This window comes from Festucalex cinctus, chromosome 9, assembly GCF_051991245.1.
Source record: "Festucalex cinctus isolate MCC-2025b chromosome 9, RoL_Fcin_1.0, whole genome shotgun sequence".
NCBI classification, from domain to species: Eukaryota; Metazoa; Chordata; class Actinopteri; order Syngnathiformes; family Syngnathidae; genus Festucalex; species Festucalex cinctus.
In genome coordinates, this window is record NC_135419.1 from 1,795,808 (window position 1) to 1,808,897 (window position 13,090).

Consider the following 13,090-nt stretch of genomic DNA (forward strand, 5'->3'; position numbering starts at 1 on the left):
ATCAGTGAGCGTAGTTAGTGTTCTTGTTTAAGATTTTAGTTTTGTTTTCGTCAGCACAATCATTCACAGTACTTGTGTCTGCTTCAACTAAACTTGCAATCTTGCCCAAACAGTATAACGCATCACAAGCGAGCACAAATTCAACATCACACACAATTACATCAACAAATGGCGACTGTCGCTACATGCTACAAGCTAGCAAGTTAGCCAGCATTAATTTGCGGTCGGTTTAGTGCTGCTGTTGGAACATTATAGCCGTTGGTTCAATGCTACGTTATAAACATGGCCCTGGTTGATCTCCTTTGCTCTGCTGCCACCTGCTGGCCGTTTGTGTAATAACTACCATTTCTGCAACCGTTCTTTGCAGTTGAGAGGCTGAATCAAAGCCTTATGTATGCTCTAGCATAAAACAAAAACAAAAAAACATATAAATATGTCTTTGGGACACTTAAAACAAACAAAAAAAACGTATTTATACGTTATTGGGAGCAAATGAGTTAATAAACTTGACTTGACTTTATTATTAATGGGGTTTTGGTATCGTCTAGTCTAATTTTCATCTGGTGACAAATGTGTGTTGCTGAAAATAGTTTTTGTGAAACAAATTAATTGGTGTTAATGAGAATATGAGCCCGTTATAAAATTGGCCTCTTGCGACATCTTGCAATATTTTATTTACTTTGATGTACTGTGTTTATCATAGTTATATAAGGGCAAATGTAGTTATAGTAATTAGAAAGTGAGGGACTTGGAAGAGAAATAAAAACTGGAAAAGGGGGCACACTGTACATTTCAAATGAAAGTTTCTGGTAGTGCTTGCAAGGTCGGAAAGTATGCGAGCGAGAGCGAGTGAGGTAAAAACTACAACCAATCAAGCATACAAAGACTCGATTCTGTGCTGAAGGCATGTCAAGGGGCTCATTTAGGGTGGGGGAGCTCCTGCGCACAGAAAAGGCCTGTTACCTTCCGGGACGCGCTCTCGATTTCTGTACTGTCGGATTGTCCGAGGGCGACTGCGAGTCTTTTGGAGTTGCGCAACAAGCAGTCACGAGGACGAGTTGGTCAGCTTTCGCCTCGGAGGTACTTGCAGGCCAAAGAGCCTTTGAGGAACATATTCTTAGGCTGCTAATCATCCAATAATGAGATATTTACACATCTTCCACAGACAGCAGTCTGGCATTTTGGGACATACGTTTTATGACAATCACGCAAGGATTCTCTTCTTTGCATTCATGCCCGGTGAAAGGCAGACGAGAATTACTGCAATGAGGGACGATTTGGCTGCGCACGCAAAGCTCCAGTCGAGTGCTTTCACTTGACTATTTGTGAGCCGGTTCCAGTGGTCAGCCTGCGGTTTCATGCAGCAGCTCACAGTCTATCGACAGCATTGTTGAATTACATTCAGGAATGAGCCGCATCGTCAAAAGCGTCATTTGTGAGACGCACGCGAGAGCGGAGGCTTCACGTGTAAAACATGGACATTCAAAAAGTTCCTCCTGAGATTCCCACAAAATGGCTGCAGTGTGTAAAATGTGGCAGCGAGCGACGGAGCAGCGCGCCTCGAGAATGGAGCCGCTTGTGCGCCGAGTGTTTGTGGACTGCGGCTGAGCTGATGGACACGACCCAGGAACGGGCCTGGAATCAATTTAGCGCGTCCAAAAGTGCCTGTGAATGTAAATAAAGCGCTTGAGCAAACAAACGCTTTTCGGAAAGGCACACACAAACAGAAAAAAAAAAAAAAAAAAAAATGCATAAAGCCTACAAAATGAATCAAGTGCTGCTGGTGGGGCCCACTTCATGAAAATGATGCGAATCCAAGTCAGATCTGCGCTTGTTTCCACACAAAAATGAAAACCGGGGCTCCTCTTCCGGTCCTTTGAATCATCTTAAGGATTTTATCCCTGGAATCAGTTGAGAAGGCGGCATGGCAGCAGACCAGCAAGGGTCCAATAAGAGGGTAACTTCCTCCCTCTGTTCCTCTCCTCACTTTTTCTCCCGTCTCCTTTCAAAAGAGCGCCGGGGACGCGCTGGATCCAGTCAGAACGAGCGAGCGCCATTGCAGCGAGCCAAGCCTGTTTACACAGATGGTGGCAAACGTCATCATTTTTTGTGCGGGGTGTGGAGGAGCTGACTGAGGAAGCGGGCAGGATTGGCTGACATCACAAAGGTTGTTTATGAGCTGAAAACGGGGATGGAGGTTTGGAATATTGAGCAGAGGGGAAGTAAGTATGTAAAAATGGGGTTCAACATTGTGACCTTGCCCAGACCGAGCATGCAACAACATCTTCACAACTTTGCTGCCCTCCAGAAATATACGTTCATTTGCACTTGGCTAAACACTCATGGATCATTATAAACTCAAAACATACAGAAGTTTTGCATTTAGACTTCTTTTCATGTACTGGGATTTTTTTTTTTTTAAACTAGTGAGTGAATTCTGAGAGAAGCCAGTGGAAATGAACCATAACGCTGTTTTAATGTGTCACATCGTGTCATAGTCATCTCCAGGTGTCAAATGCCACATATGTCTGTTATCTTGTCTTCATTTTTGTTCTTTCTTGCCAATATTTTTGCAAATGTCCGGTGGGATGAGAAAAGTCATAGATAAAAGTCACTATTCATACAAGATGAGTGAGATGTTACTCAAGAACGTGTTTTTTCTTTGTTTTTGCTCTTCTACAACATTCATTCCAAAAGAGCGACTGGCCTCGACGTTAAGTTTGTGATTCCAGTGATTGACTTTTTTTTTTTTAATAACATTTAAATGGTAATCAAGAAAAATAGATGTGAGGTGCATCTGTAATATTTGTCATTGTTATTAAAGACTGTTTATCAGTGTTTTATTATTATTTTTTTATTTAATATTCACAAAGCTACGTCAGATAATATTTTATTTATTTATTTTTTAGAGCTGTCAAACGATTAAATTTTTTAATCAGATTAATCACATCGTAGAATTTTGATTAATCATACTTAAAAAAGCTTTTTTTTCCTAACATTTTTGCCCGCTGCACACGCTCATCCTACTTTTTCTAATGAATTAATTATTTGCAGAATTTAAAATGGGGAAAAAAATGACCTAGGGCATATGTAAACATTTATAAAATTCTTTATTTTAATGCATGTAGTTATGTTTATTGCTCAAACTCGAACAGCTCCCTTTAACATAACCATCCACTGTCGGCTAAAAAAGGATCATCTGCAGTCAAAATTAATAGTGTGATTAATCTGTGGTAATACAATGATTAATGCGATAATTTTTTGTGATTAATTAATTAGTTAACGCTTTAACTTTGACAGCACTATAATATTTTTACAACTTAAAACAGCTCACAAATATCTTAATCCACGGCATAGAATAGAAAGAAAATGTTTGGGTTGACTTAACGCTATTAGCTAATGCTAATTTTTGCAACCTACAAAACTCTATGCAGCTCTGCTTACTTTATGGATTTGACATGTTGTTTCACATGGTGAGATTATTTCTAATTGGCGGATATTCGCTCAGCCTTGCTGATGTGCTGATGTGCGCAGTGTGGCATGTCGATGGTAATTTGTAAATTAGTCCCACTGTTGTGTCACAATGTGGAATAATTTCATTCAAAATGGGCACAAAATATTCACTTAGTTATCTAATTTCATGCTTGATGGTACTCCAAAGAATTTTGTACCCCAGAAATTCAAAAGGGATTTTTACACAAACTATACACTGCCTGTACACGTGGTCAGCATGGCCGCCGCATGTCGAAAACCTCGTACGTGGAAGCATGTTCAACTGCAATAGTTTACATCGTCTACTCTAGGAAATAATAAAGAACGTAACGTACAAACCCAGCAAATCTAGCGACTGGAGCCTGAGCCGCCATCGTAGACGGTCTGGATTATGGCGGCTTTGATGAAAACATGTGGCAAACGCGACTGCGGAGGGGCGGCGCCGTGCGACTCACCTATCAGGTGCTGAGAGTCAAAGGTCACAGCTGCAGCTAATTGACATGCCAGGTTCTCGCACTGGCAGCATGCACGGGTGTTCATTCCACCCACATCCAGACTACACGTCGTTTAGCTTTCCCCGTGTATCAACCTACAGTCTCCTTCTTTTCTTCACCTGCATTCTTTCTCTTTCTTTTACACAATGACAGACATTAGGAGAGAGAGTGAGACAGCATCCCAGGCTCCCATTAACTCATTCACTCCCAAAGACGTATTTATACGTTTTTTAGTTTGTTTGTTTTTTCCATTAATGAAACAGATGAAGCACACTTTTTTTTTTGTAATGACTACCATCGCTTTAAGCTTCCACTTCAGGTCAGAAACTGCATCAAAGCCTTCATACAAAAACTCTAGCAAACAAAAACCTAAAAAAAAACGTATAAATACGTCTTTGGGAGTGAATGAGTTAATCAGTCATGTGTTTGACGTGATGGCAACATTTCTACTTTGTGTTTTGCTCACTCACAGTTTGAACGAAACGCTCTGGAGTTTCCTGAAGAACAGCTTTCTTTCCCTTCGGGGTACTAAAAGCGAGCGCGCTTTTTACAAGAGGCCCGTTCACACGCGGCTGCGACTGCGAGTCAGCGGTGAGTTACGACGCTTGTCCAGCCAGGCAAAGAAACAACAAAAACACGGCTGGCGCTCTGACTTGCTTGGCTTTTAGACGATCGACTCTGAAAACTCTTACAAGTACGTTTTTAAAAAAGCAATTTTTTTAGTAGATTTGACGTTGACACGCACCAAAATGTCATTCAAAAAACATTGACAGTCTTTGAGAATAAATGCAGAAATGTTTTATTCTGCAATGTCATGACTTAAGTCTTGTGACCGTTTGAATATGTTCTCATAATACTTGGAAAAAAACTTTTCATTTGCAGATGAACCTTTTGCAATATTAGAGTATGGACTTTTTGGTCTTTTCAGAATGGCCCTAATATTGTGTCATACAATAAAATGACCTTTCTTTAGTCCTAACATGACTTGTTTTGCTGTCTTACCAAAGAAAGTAGCAGGTGCTGGATTTCACTTTGATGGACTGGATGTTCTGGTTTCTGTGGATCTCACTCTTGCCTCATCTAGCCTTCCCTCCTTCCTCTCTTTAGTTTTTCCTCTGGTCTCTTGAGATCTCTTTAATTTGTTGGAATTTAGAGGCTTCTGGGGTCGGCGCAAGACTTTGATTTTGTGAGCATGGGGGAAGGCAGGAAGTGTTTGGTCGGTGCTGGATTTCACTTTGATTTATCTTTCTTTTCTTTTGATCTTTTCTGACCTTTCCTCTGGTCTCCTGACTGTTTGATCCTCACGACTCTGGTGAGACTCTGAAGTATCTGGTTAAGGTGGAGAAGGGTAATGGGATTTTTATTAGGTTTGAGGTGAATTCATGAGTATAAATTTACACGTATTTGCACGCACGCGCACACATACACGTATTTAAAAAAAAAAAAAGAGCAATGATGATAAGACGTTGAATCAGTAAGACTATCGAATGAACAATTCTGAGCTCTCTCTTTTTAAAAAAAAAAAAAAAGTAGCATGAATGGACCCTCAACTAGTCGCAAGTTGAGTCAGTCACAGTGAGAACAACTCCACACTGAGATGCTCCAGCAGAGACTCAACTCCTGACTGTGAGGCGGACATACTAGCAACTATTTCACCATGCTGCCACTCATGGAGAGTTTAAAAAAAAAAAAAAAGGCCTCAAACGATTTAGCAGTTCTGCAGCACAAATCACAGCAGATGACACGTCATCAAAGACTGATTTGCGCTTGGCTGTTGGTGGCGGGGGTTGTCTCTTTCCTGGAATAGCTCTCCTGGCCCGGAATGTTCTGGGGAATGTCGGGCAAGAGGAATGATTGGTCGGGAGGGGAACAGTGTGCATGTGCATGTGTGTAGCAAAGCTAATCAGTCAGTTATGGAATCTGCGTTGAGAGCGAGTGAGGACAGATCAATCATTGCGCACGTTTGGGAACATCCTCTCGCGTGTTTGGAGGTTGGCAACCGAGCTGTGTGGGAATCTCAGCGCCGCGCCGGACCTTTCGCCACCTTATTGTTGTGACTTGTGTCACCTTCGCGTCTGCGTGTTTGACGTGTTGCGATCGTCGTTGCCCTTCCCGGCTTTGTGAAAGCAGATCTGGCTCGTCCATCTAACGGCCCCGCAGCTCAGACGTCCAGCCCATTAGGCCTCATGCTCTGTAGCTTGACCTTTGAACCTCAATCCCCCCCCCCCAATCCTGTATTTGACCAAAACAGGCTGAGAGGCCGTGCAAGGTCAGCGATTTGATGGGTCATTACAGGCTATCAGCCGCTATCTGTGTGTTTGCCAATGAGCAGGCACTTTCCAAGGTCTGCAAACATTTCTGGCTTACATGCACAGGAGCCGAAAGAGGATAAGTCACAAAACTGAAGCAAAATCTAAATCTGGGGACACACATACTGATGTTTATGATGTTTCTGGTGTACTGAAGACACAACATGGACAACTACTTCTCCATTGACAATCCCGAGTCCCCAACTGAGTAGCAGTAGTAGAAGAAGAATTTGAGGGAGCGAGGCTAACTGTTAAATTATCGACATTGTGATTGGAAACTCTTCTTGTTATTTTATTGTGTTGAATGACTTGTGAGGCACCTCAAAGGAACACTCAACACAACCAGTTGAGTTTGGCAACAAGGCGAACTTCAGAGTCGGGCGCGTCAATGAATTTTCAGCATTCGTCATTTGGCGATCGTCATTAGCTGCGACACGTCTTTGTCAATCTGTCAATATTTCAACCTGAACTAAACTATAATCGCTATTCCGTCAACGTTGTTTTAACCGGGCTTCCGTTATTGCTAAATTACAACCGCCATTTAACTCATTCACTCGCCGCCATTTTCACATTTCGCAATCACATTCGCTCCCGAATCCTGTTTTACTGGATTTTGACTGATTTTGCAAGGCCCACAGTTCTATTCCTACCAAAAGAAAGATTAAAGTCTCTTCTTTCATCAGGAAAAAAAGTTTCTGTTTCCGTTTTGCAGCAATTAGCATTAGAGGTTTCATCACTTTTCACAAATCTATTTAAACTTGTAAGTAATTGAGCTTTTTTTCGAGATGGCCCTGGTTGATCTCTGTTGCTCTGCTGCCACCTGCTGGCCGTTTGTGTAATAACTACCATTTCTGCAACCGTGCTTTGCAGTTGAGAGGCTGCATCAAAGCCTTCTGTATGCTCTAGCATAAAAAAAAACAAAAACATGTATAAATACGTCTTTGGGACACTTAAAACAATAAGAAAAAAAACATATTTACACGTTATTGGGAGCAAATGAGTTAAAGACCAACCGTAAATTTCAAGGGTACAGCCCGTCAATCGTCAGTCCGTCAACGTTATTTTAACCATGCCGTATTACATTTTGTCGCCACTATTTTCTACTTGACATTGTTTGTTACGTTACTATTCTTTTCCTCACAACCGTCACCACATGTATGAATACTGACGTGCGCAGCCACCGGACTCAGTACCGCCTCCCTTTTTGTGACCCATTAGCTGTTCAATAACCTGCCTGACATAAAATAGCACACCGAAGGACCCCATGGATGTCTAACAATGCGCATGATGTTAAATAAACAAACTGAGCACTAAACTAACGCTTACATAAAGATAGAATAAGAAGTCATTTACATCTATCCATCCATTTTCTTGACCGCTTATTCCTCACAAGAGTCGCGGGGGGTGCTGGAGCCTATCTCAGCTGGCTCTGGGCAGTAGGCGGGGTTGTCACACCCTGGACTGGTTGCCAGCCAATCGCAGGGCACACAGAGACGAAGTGGAATATTACTAGCAGACGTGGACATTCCGTCATTCTCGACGGACCTTCCGTCAACAAAATGGGCGTCAGTGATTGGAGGATCGATATTGATATCTTTAGGTTACTTCAAGATTTTCTATTGATACGTTTCACATCATAATCACTGAGTCGGTGTTGTCCGACATGAAGAGTTGCGTTCGGAACAGGTTTAACGTGAAACATTTTTTGCCAGCCGACGATTTTCCAAGCAGGTCGGAGAAAAATCACTTTTAACAGTTCAGGATAATCTTTCAGAGACTTGCTGATCGGAAGGGAGGGAAAATGTGCCCGATCATTTGTTATGGCTCAACCTGCCAATTTGCCAAGCCGATGAAAGAAAATGGAAGGTAATCTTAAATGGAGCTTTGCTTATATAAAAGAACTTTAATCTCCCGCTGTGACCACCTTCAGCAGCTTGTAAAGAAATAAGAGACAGTTTGGTGTGTATGGAAGTGAGACCGTCGAGTGCAAAAGTGAGGGCAGGAGGCTCTCACGGCCAAGCCTGCTGGAAGTGACGGCCCTGTAGGATTCCTGTGTTAACCTCTGCTTCTTACTTTCGCTCCCTGCCCAGAAAACCCAAATCTCTGCCACAACATCCCCAACAGGACGACTACTCCCTTGGCCTTGTTTGCTCAGCTGCGCTGGCTTTGTGTCGGCGAATTGAGCTAACTTGTTCCTGCTCCCCCGGCAGTTTTCGCTCTCTCTTTTTTTTTCTGTTTGGTTTCTTTTCTGCAAGCAGTTTGTAGCCTCGGTTGTTCTTTGTTTGGTCTAAGGAGAGCCCGTCTGACCACTTTAACTGACAGCAATGAGGTCAAGAGGTCGAGTCGGGGCGGCTACCTGAGGAAGTCTCGCGCCGACCACCTCATAGTGTCAAGTTGGTGTCAAGATGTACACTGGTCGTGTAAACACCTCTGCTTGTGTTTGGACTGTGCTCACTTTGACTCACTGCAGTGGGAACCTTGAGGTGCACTTCACAGTCTTTTCGAATTTGGTTAACCAACAACTACTTAACTCATTCACTCGCCGCCATTTTCACATTTCGCAATCCCGTTCGCTCCCGGCTGTTTTACTGGATTTTGACTGATTTTGCAAGCCCCACAGAATATTGTGCTCTATTGCTATAAAAGTATGGAACCTATCAAAAGAAAGATTAAAGTCTCTTCTTTCATCAGGAAAAAAAAAGTATGTTTCTATCTGTTTCCGTCTTGCAGCAATTAGCATTAGAAGAGAGCTAAGTTTCATCAGTTTTCACAAATCTATTTAAAATTCTAAGTAATTGAGCTTTTTTTCTACATGGCCCTGGTTGATGTCCGTTGCTCTGCTGCCACCTGCTGGCCGTTTGTGTCATAACTACCATTTCTACAACCGTTCTTTGCAGCTGAGAGGCTGCATCAAAGCCTTCTGTATGCTCTAGCATAAAAAAAAATAAAAAATGTCTAAATACGTCTTTGGGACACTTAGAACATTAAAAAAAACGTATTTATACGTTATTGGGAGTAAATGAGTTAATAGCCTGTGAACAAAATGTTTTCACAGACCGTCTCATAAATTCAATTCGAGTCTTTAACTGAGAACGAACCATTACAGTCGGCTGTAACCACACCAGAAAAAAACATCAAATTAGTTTTGATTAACCAACCTTCCATGGATGAATTGCTGTTGCGTGAGTCGGCAAAGTTTACTCATCAAATCACAACTCTAAAAGAAGAGGGCGATACTTTACGTGGCGGTGCCCATGTGCTATCCTAGCTTAGCATAGCTTAGCTTCACTTCAGCTGACAAAAATGTCACCAAACAACATCGAAACTAGTGAAATCCGCAACAACAACTCAGCAGAACGTTGTGAAACCGCCATTTTATGTTGCTGCTGCTTCAATCCAGCAGTTTCAAGTCAGTAAACACTGAAGCGCTAACTGCTATATTAGCCCAGCAGCTCACCAGCGCCTTGTCATCATCAGTGCAACTCCTGCGAGGTCTATGCATGTTTTGTTTTTGTCATTTTAAGTTGTGTGTCTTGAATGTGACAATGACACACAGGTGAACAGTCATCCTTGACCAACGAGCCACCAGAGATTGTTGACGTCACCCATATGGTATTGGAACTGCACATTTGAAGCTTGGCTGACCAGGTAGAAACAGTAACCTCGTTGTGCCTAATATTACCTGCTTTTGTACAGCTGTCAAGCAGTGGACAAAAGGGGGTCGGTCATAAACGAACGCACGCATCTAACCTGCAAAGACGCGTAAGCGTTTGCGCCGCGGCGGCGGTCCCAGGCCAGACACGCCAGTGCACTCGTCCTCATCGTCGCAGTCGCCGCTTTGGAATCCCTCGTCGCCTTCGTCGCTCCAGCCGTCCGTCCCGCCGGCGCGCGTCCGGGCCCTCCAGCGCTTTTCGGATACCGTCACGTGCCGCAGCAACTGTGGAAGAAACAGGAAGTGCTTTCAAACCAATCGGGCATAGAACGTTTCGATGCAGGCGAGAAGACTTTGAAATAACCTGTCAATTCTCATTCGTCACATTTGCTACAGCACAAGTTCGCCTCTTGGCTGAAAAGCAGCTTAACTCCGATACTTGCCAAGAAATTTAGAGACGCTCGTAATGCGTTACGCAAAACATAACGCAAGTATTTGACTGAGCGCTGTGGCAATCTAATCTCAGAAAGGCAGAATTGTGCAAATCTATTGCACTGTGTAATTAAAGGCATTATTAAGATCCTGTGAAACAACTTGAAAGAGGAAACGTTTTAATGATGCATTACCGAATGAAGGGGGGGGGAAGTTCATTCTTGTACCTACTGGTGAAAAACATGCGAGTGAGCGCAGAGATGACCCGGCCTGTCGCTCTTTTGACCATTTTCAGCCTCCGAAACATCGCACGTGATTGAGAGTCCTGCCAAGCTAACAGATGTGCTAAAAATTCCAACTGCCCGCTTCGCGAGTCCTCCTTTCAACTCGCCGCTTGCGCCTCCTCGTACGCTTTTTATTGAGTTCCTTCCTATCTGCACACGTCAGCGTGCATGTTGTGGTGGTGTTGTTGTTTTCGTCGTTTGGACTTTTTTTTTTTTTTTGGGAGACAATCGAGCTCATATGTGCTGTGTCTCCGGTCAGCTGTGTTTGGACTTTGTGTGCATGTTTAAGCAAAGAGAGAACGAGACAGCTGAAGTGTAAAACTAATCACAAAAAAAAAAAAAAAAAAAAATGATGTCAGAGGACAAACAAACCTGTTGTGTTCTCTTCCGTGCCATACAAACGAGTCAATCTGGGTTTTACAAGTGACATCAACTGTAGAGGGAACACACTATCCACTATGCCTGTCCAAACAAACTTCACTTCATTTTTAACTCATTTGCTCCCAATAACGTGTAAATACGTTTTTATTAATGTTCTAAGTGTCCCAAAGGCGTATTTATACGGTTTTTTATGCTATAGCATACAGAAGGCTTTGATGCAGCCTCTCACCTGCAAAGAACAGTTACAGAAATGAAAGTTATTACACAAATGGCCAGCAGGTGGCAGCAGAGCAAAGGAGATCAACCAGGGCCATGTAGAAAAAAAGCTCAATTACTTAGAATTTTAAATAGATTTGTGAAAACTGATGCAACTTAGCTCTCTTCTAATGCTAATTGCTGCAAAACGGAAACAGATAGAAACATACTTTTTTTTTCCTGATGAAAGAAGAGACTTTAATCTTTTTTTTTTCATAGGTTCCATGCTTTTATAGCAATAGAACACAATATTCTGTGGGCCTTGCAAAATCAGTCAAAATCCAGTAAAACAGCTGGGAGCGAACGGGATTGCGAAATGTGAAAATGGCGGCGAGTGAATGCGTTAAACTGTACACTATAAAAGAGGAAACAATTCTAAAATGGACAAACCTACGTCAGGCCGAACGGATGATACACGCGTGAGACAAGAGGTGTCACTTGGGAACAAATTCTCTCAGTGATGAGTGGGAGTTAAATGTACTAAACGGACTTCTTTAAGGCGGAACAATGTTTGTCCACTTTGGCCAGGGTCCCCCAGAGATTTACTAACTTGAAGAAATTCCTTCTTATCGTTCCTAGCAACCCATTTGGACTTTGTGGGGGGGGGGGTCTTCACTTGTAGCCCATCTAAAGCAAACAGACACTTGCAAAGTGGCACAATGACAAAATGGTTCAGGGTATGTTAGGAGGGGAAAAAAAAGCAAAACTGACCCAGTGTCAAGTTTGTGCAATTACCACCATCTAACAATGACGTCACGTCATTGCCGCGCGTAATAAATAAGCCATCTGCATGGCTAAATTAATAATAAAAATAAAATAAATAAATAAAATAAAAATATCACCATAAATGTCAAGTATATGCTTCATGTTTTGAGTGGGAATAAATTGAAGTCAAATGGAAAGTTACTCAAAATAGCTTTGCAGATTCATGTACGTACTTTTTTTCTGTTTTTTGGAATTATTCTTTTCCCCCTGTTTTCTGGAGTAATTTCTTTTTCTGTTTTTCGGAATTTTTTTTTTATGACAGAAAAAAAAATATTCAGTAAAACAGAAAAAAAATATTCAGAAAAACAGAAAAAAACACACACACACACACACAAAACAAAGCTCCACAAAAAAAAATTAATCAGAGAAACAGGAGGTTTTTTATTTTCTCAAGTGAATGCAATACTCTTCCGTACATTTTGGGAAAAAATTAAATAAAATAAAAAATTGGATTTTGGTCTCATTTGCTTGCAGTACTGTGAACGTAGCCTAGAATGCTAGCTTTAATGTTTTGATGGTATGATGTCATTTTCTGTCATATTTGTACCAGTTACAGTACATTGTAAATATTGCACTGAAGCTTGATTTGAAGAAAATTGCAAACTGAATTGAAATTGCGACGTCATAAAAAAAAAACCCCACACAATTCAATTTTTTCCTAAAATCGTTGAGCTCTAATCATGATCGATTTGACCTCATTAAATTGTGCTGTCGTACTTCATGAAGTGGCCGGAACGCGAGTAGAAAAAGACAGCAGTGACATTTCTGAATTAAATATAAGTCTAATTTCAGCCCTACTCGAGGAAAGTAACGTCATCATCACGCAATCTAAACACCAGCAGAGAAGCACGCTGACTGAGAATGAAGACGTTTTTTTTCCGGGAATTATAAAAAGAAGCGGGCGGCATAATTATAGCAGCGGTGGAAGCGAGCAGTCGCCCTGCGCGCGCGGTGCCCTTTTCCGCGAAGGGGGTCGGGCCTCTGGGCCTCTGCGGCAGGGCGCGGTGGCTTCTCCCCACCGGCCGC

At 42.2% G+C, this 13,090-nt stretch overlaps 1 protein-coding gene across 4 annotated transcripts in view; it reads right to left on the bottom strand.

The window, feature by feature from the left end:
* Positions 1-13,090, bottom strand: part of gpc3 (glypican 3) — a 112,279-nt gene that overhangs the window by 10,853 nt on the left and 88,336 nt on the right. For all 4 annotated transcript variants that reach the window (XM_077532732.1, XM_077532733.1, XM_077532731.1 and 1 more), the window contains one exon: positions 10,046-10,232. In XM_077532732.1, coding sequence (XP_077388858.1) covers positions 10,046-10,232 — 187 coding nt within the window. The remainder of the gene's footprint in view (positions 1-10,045; positions 10,233-13,090) is intronic.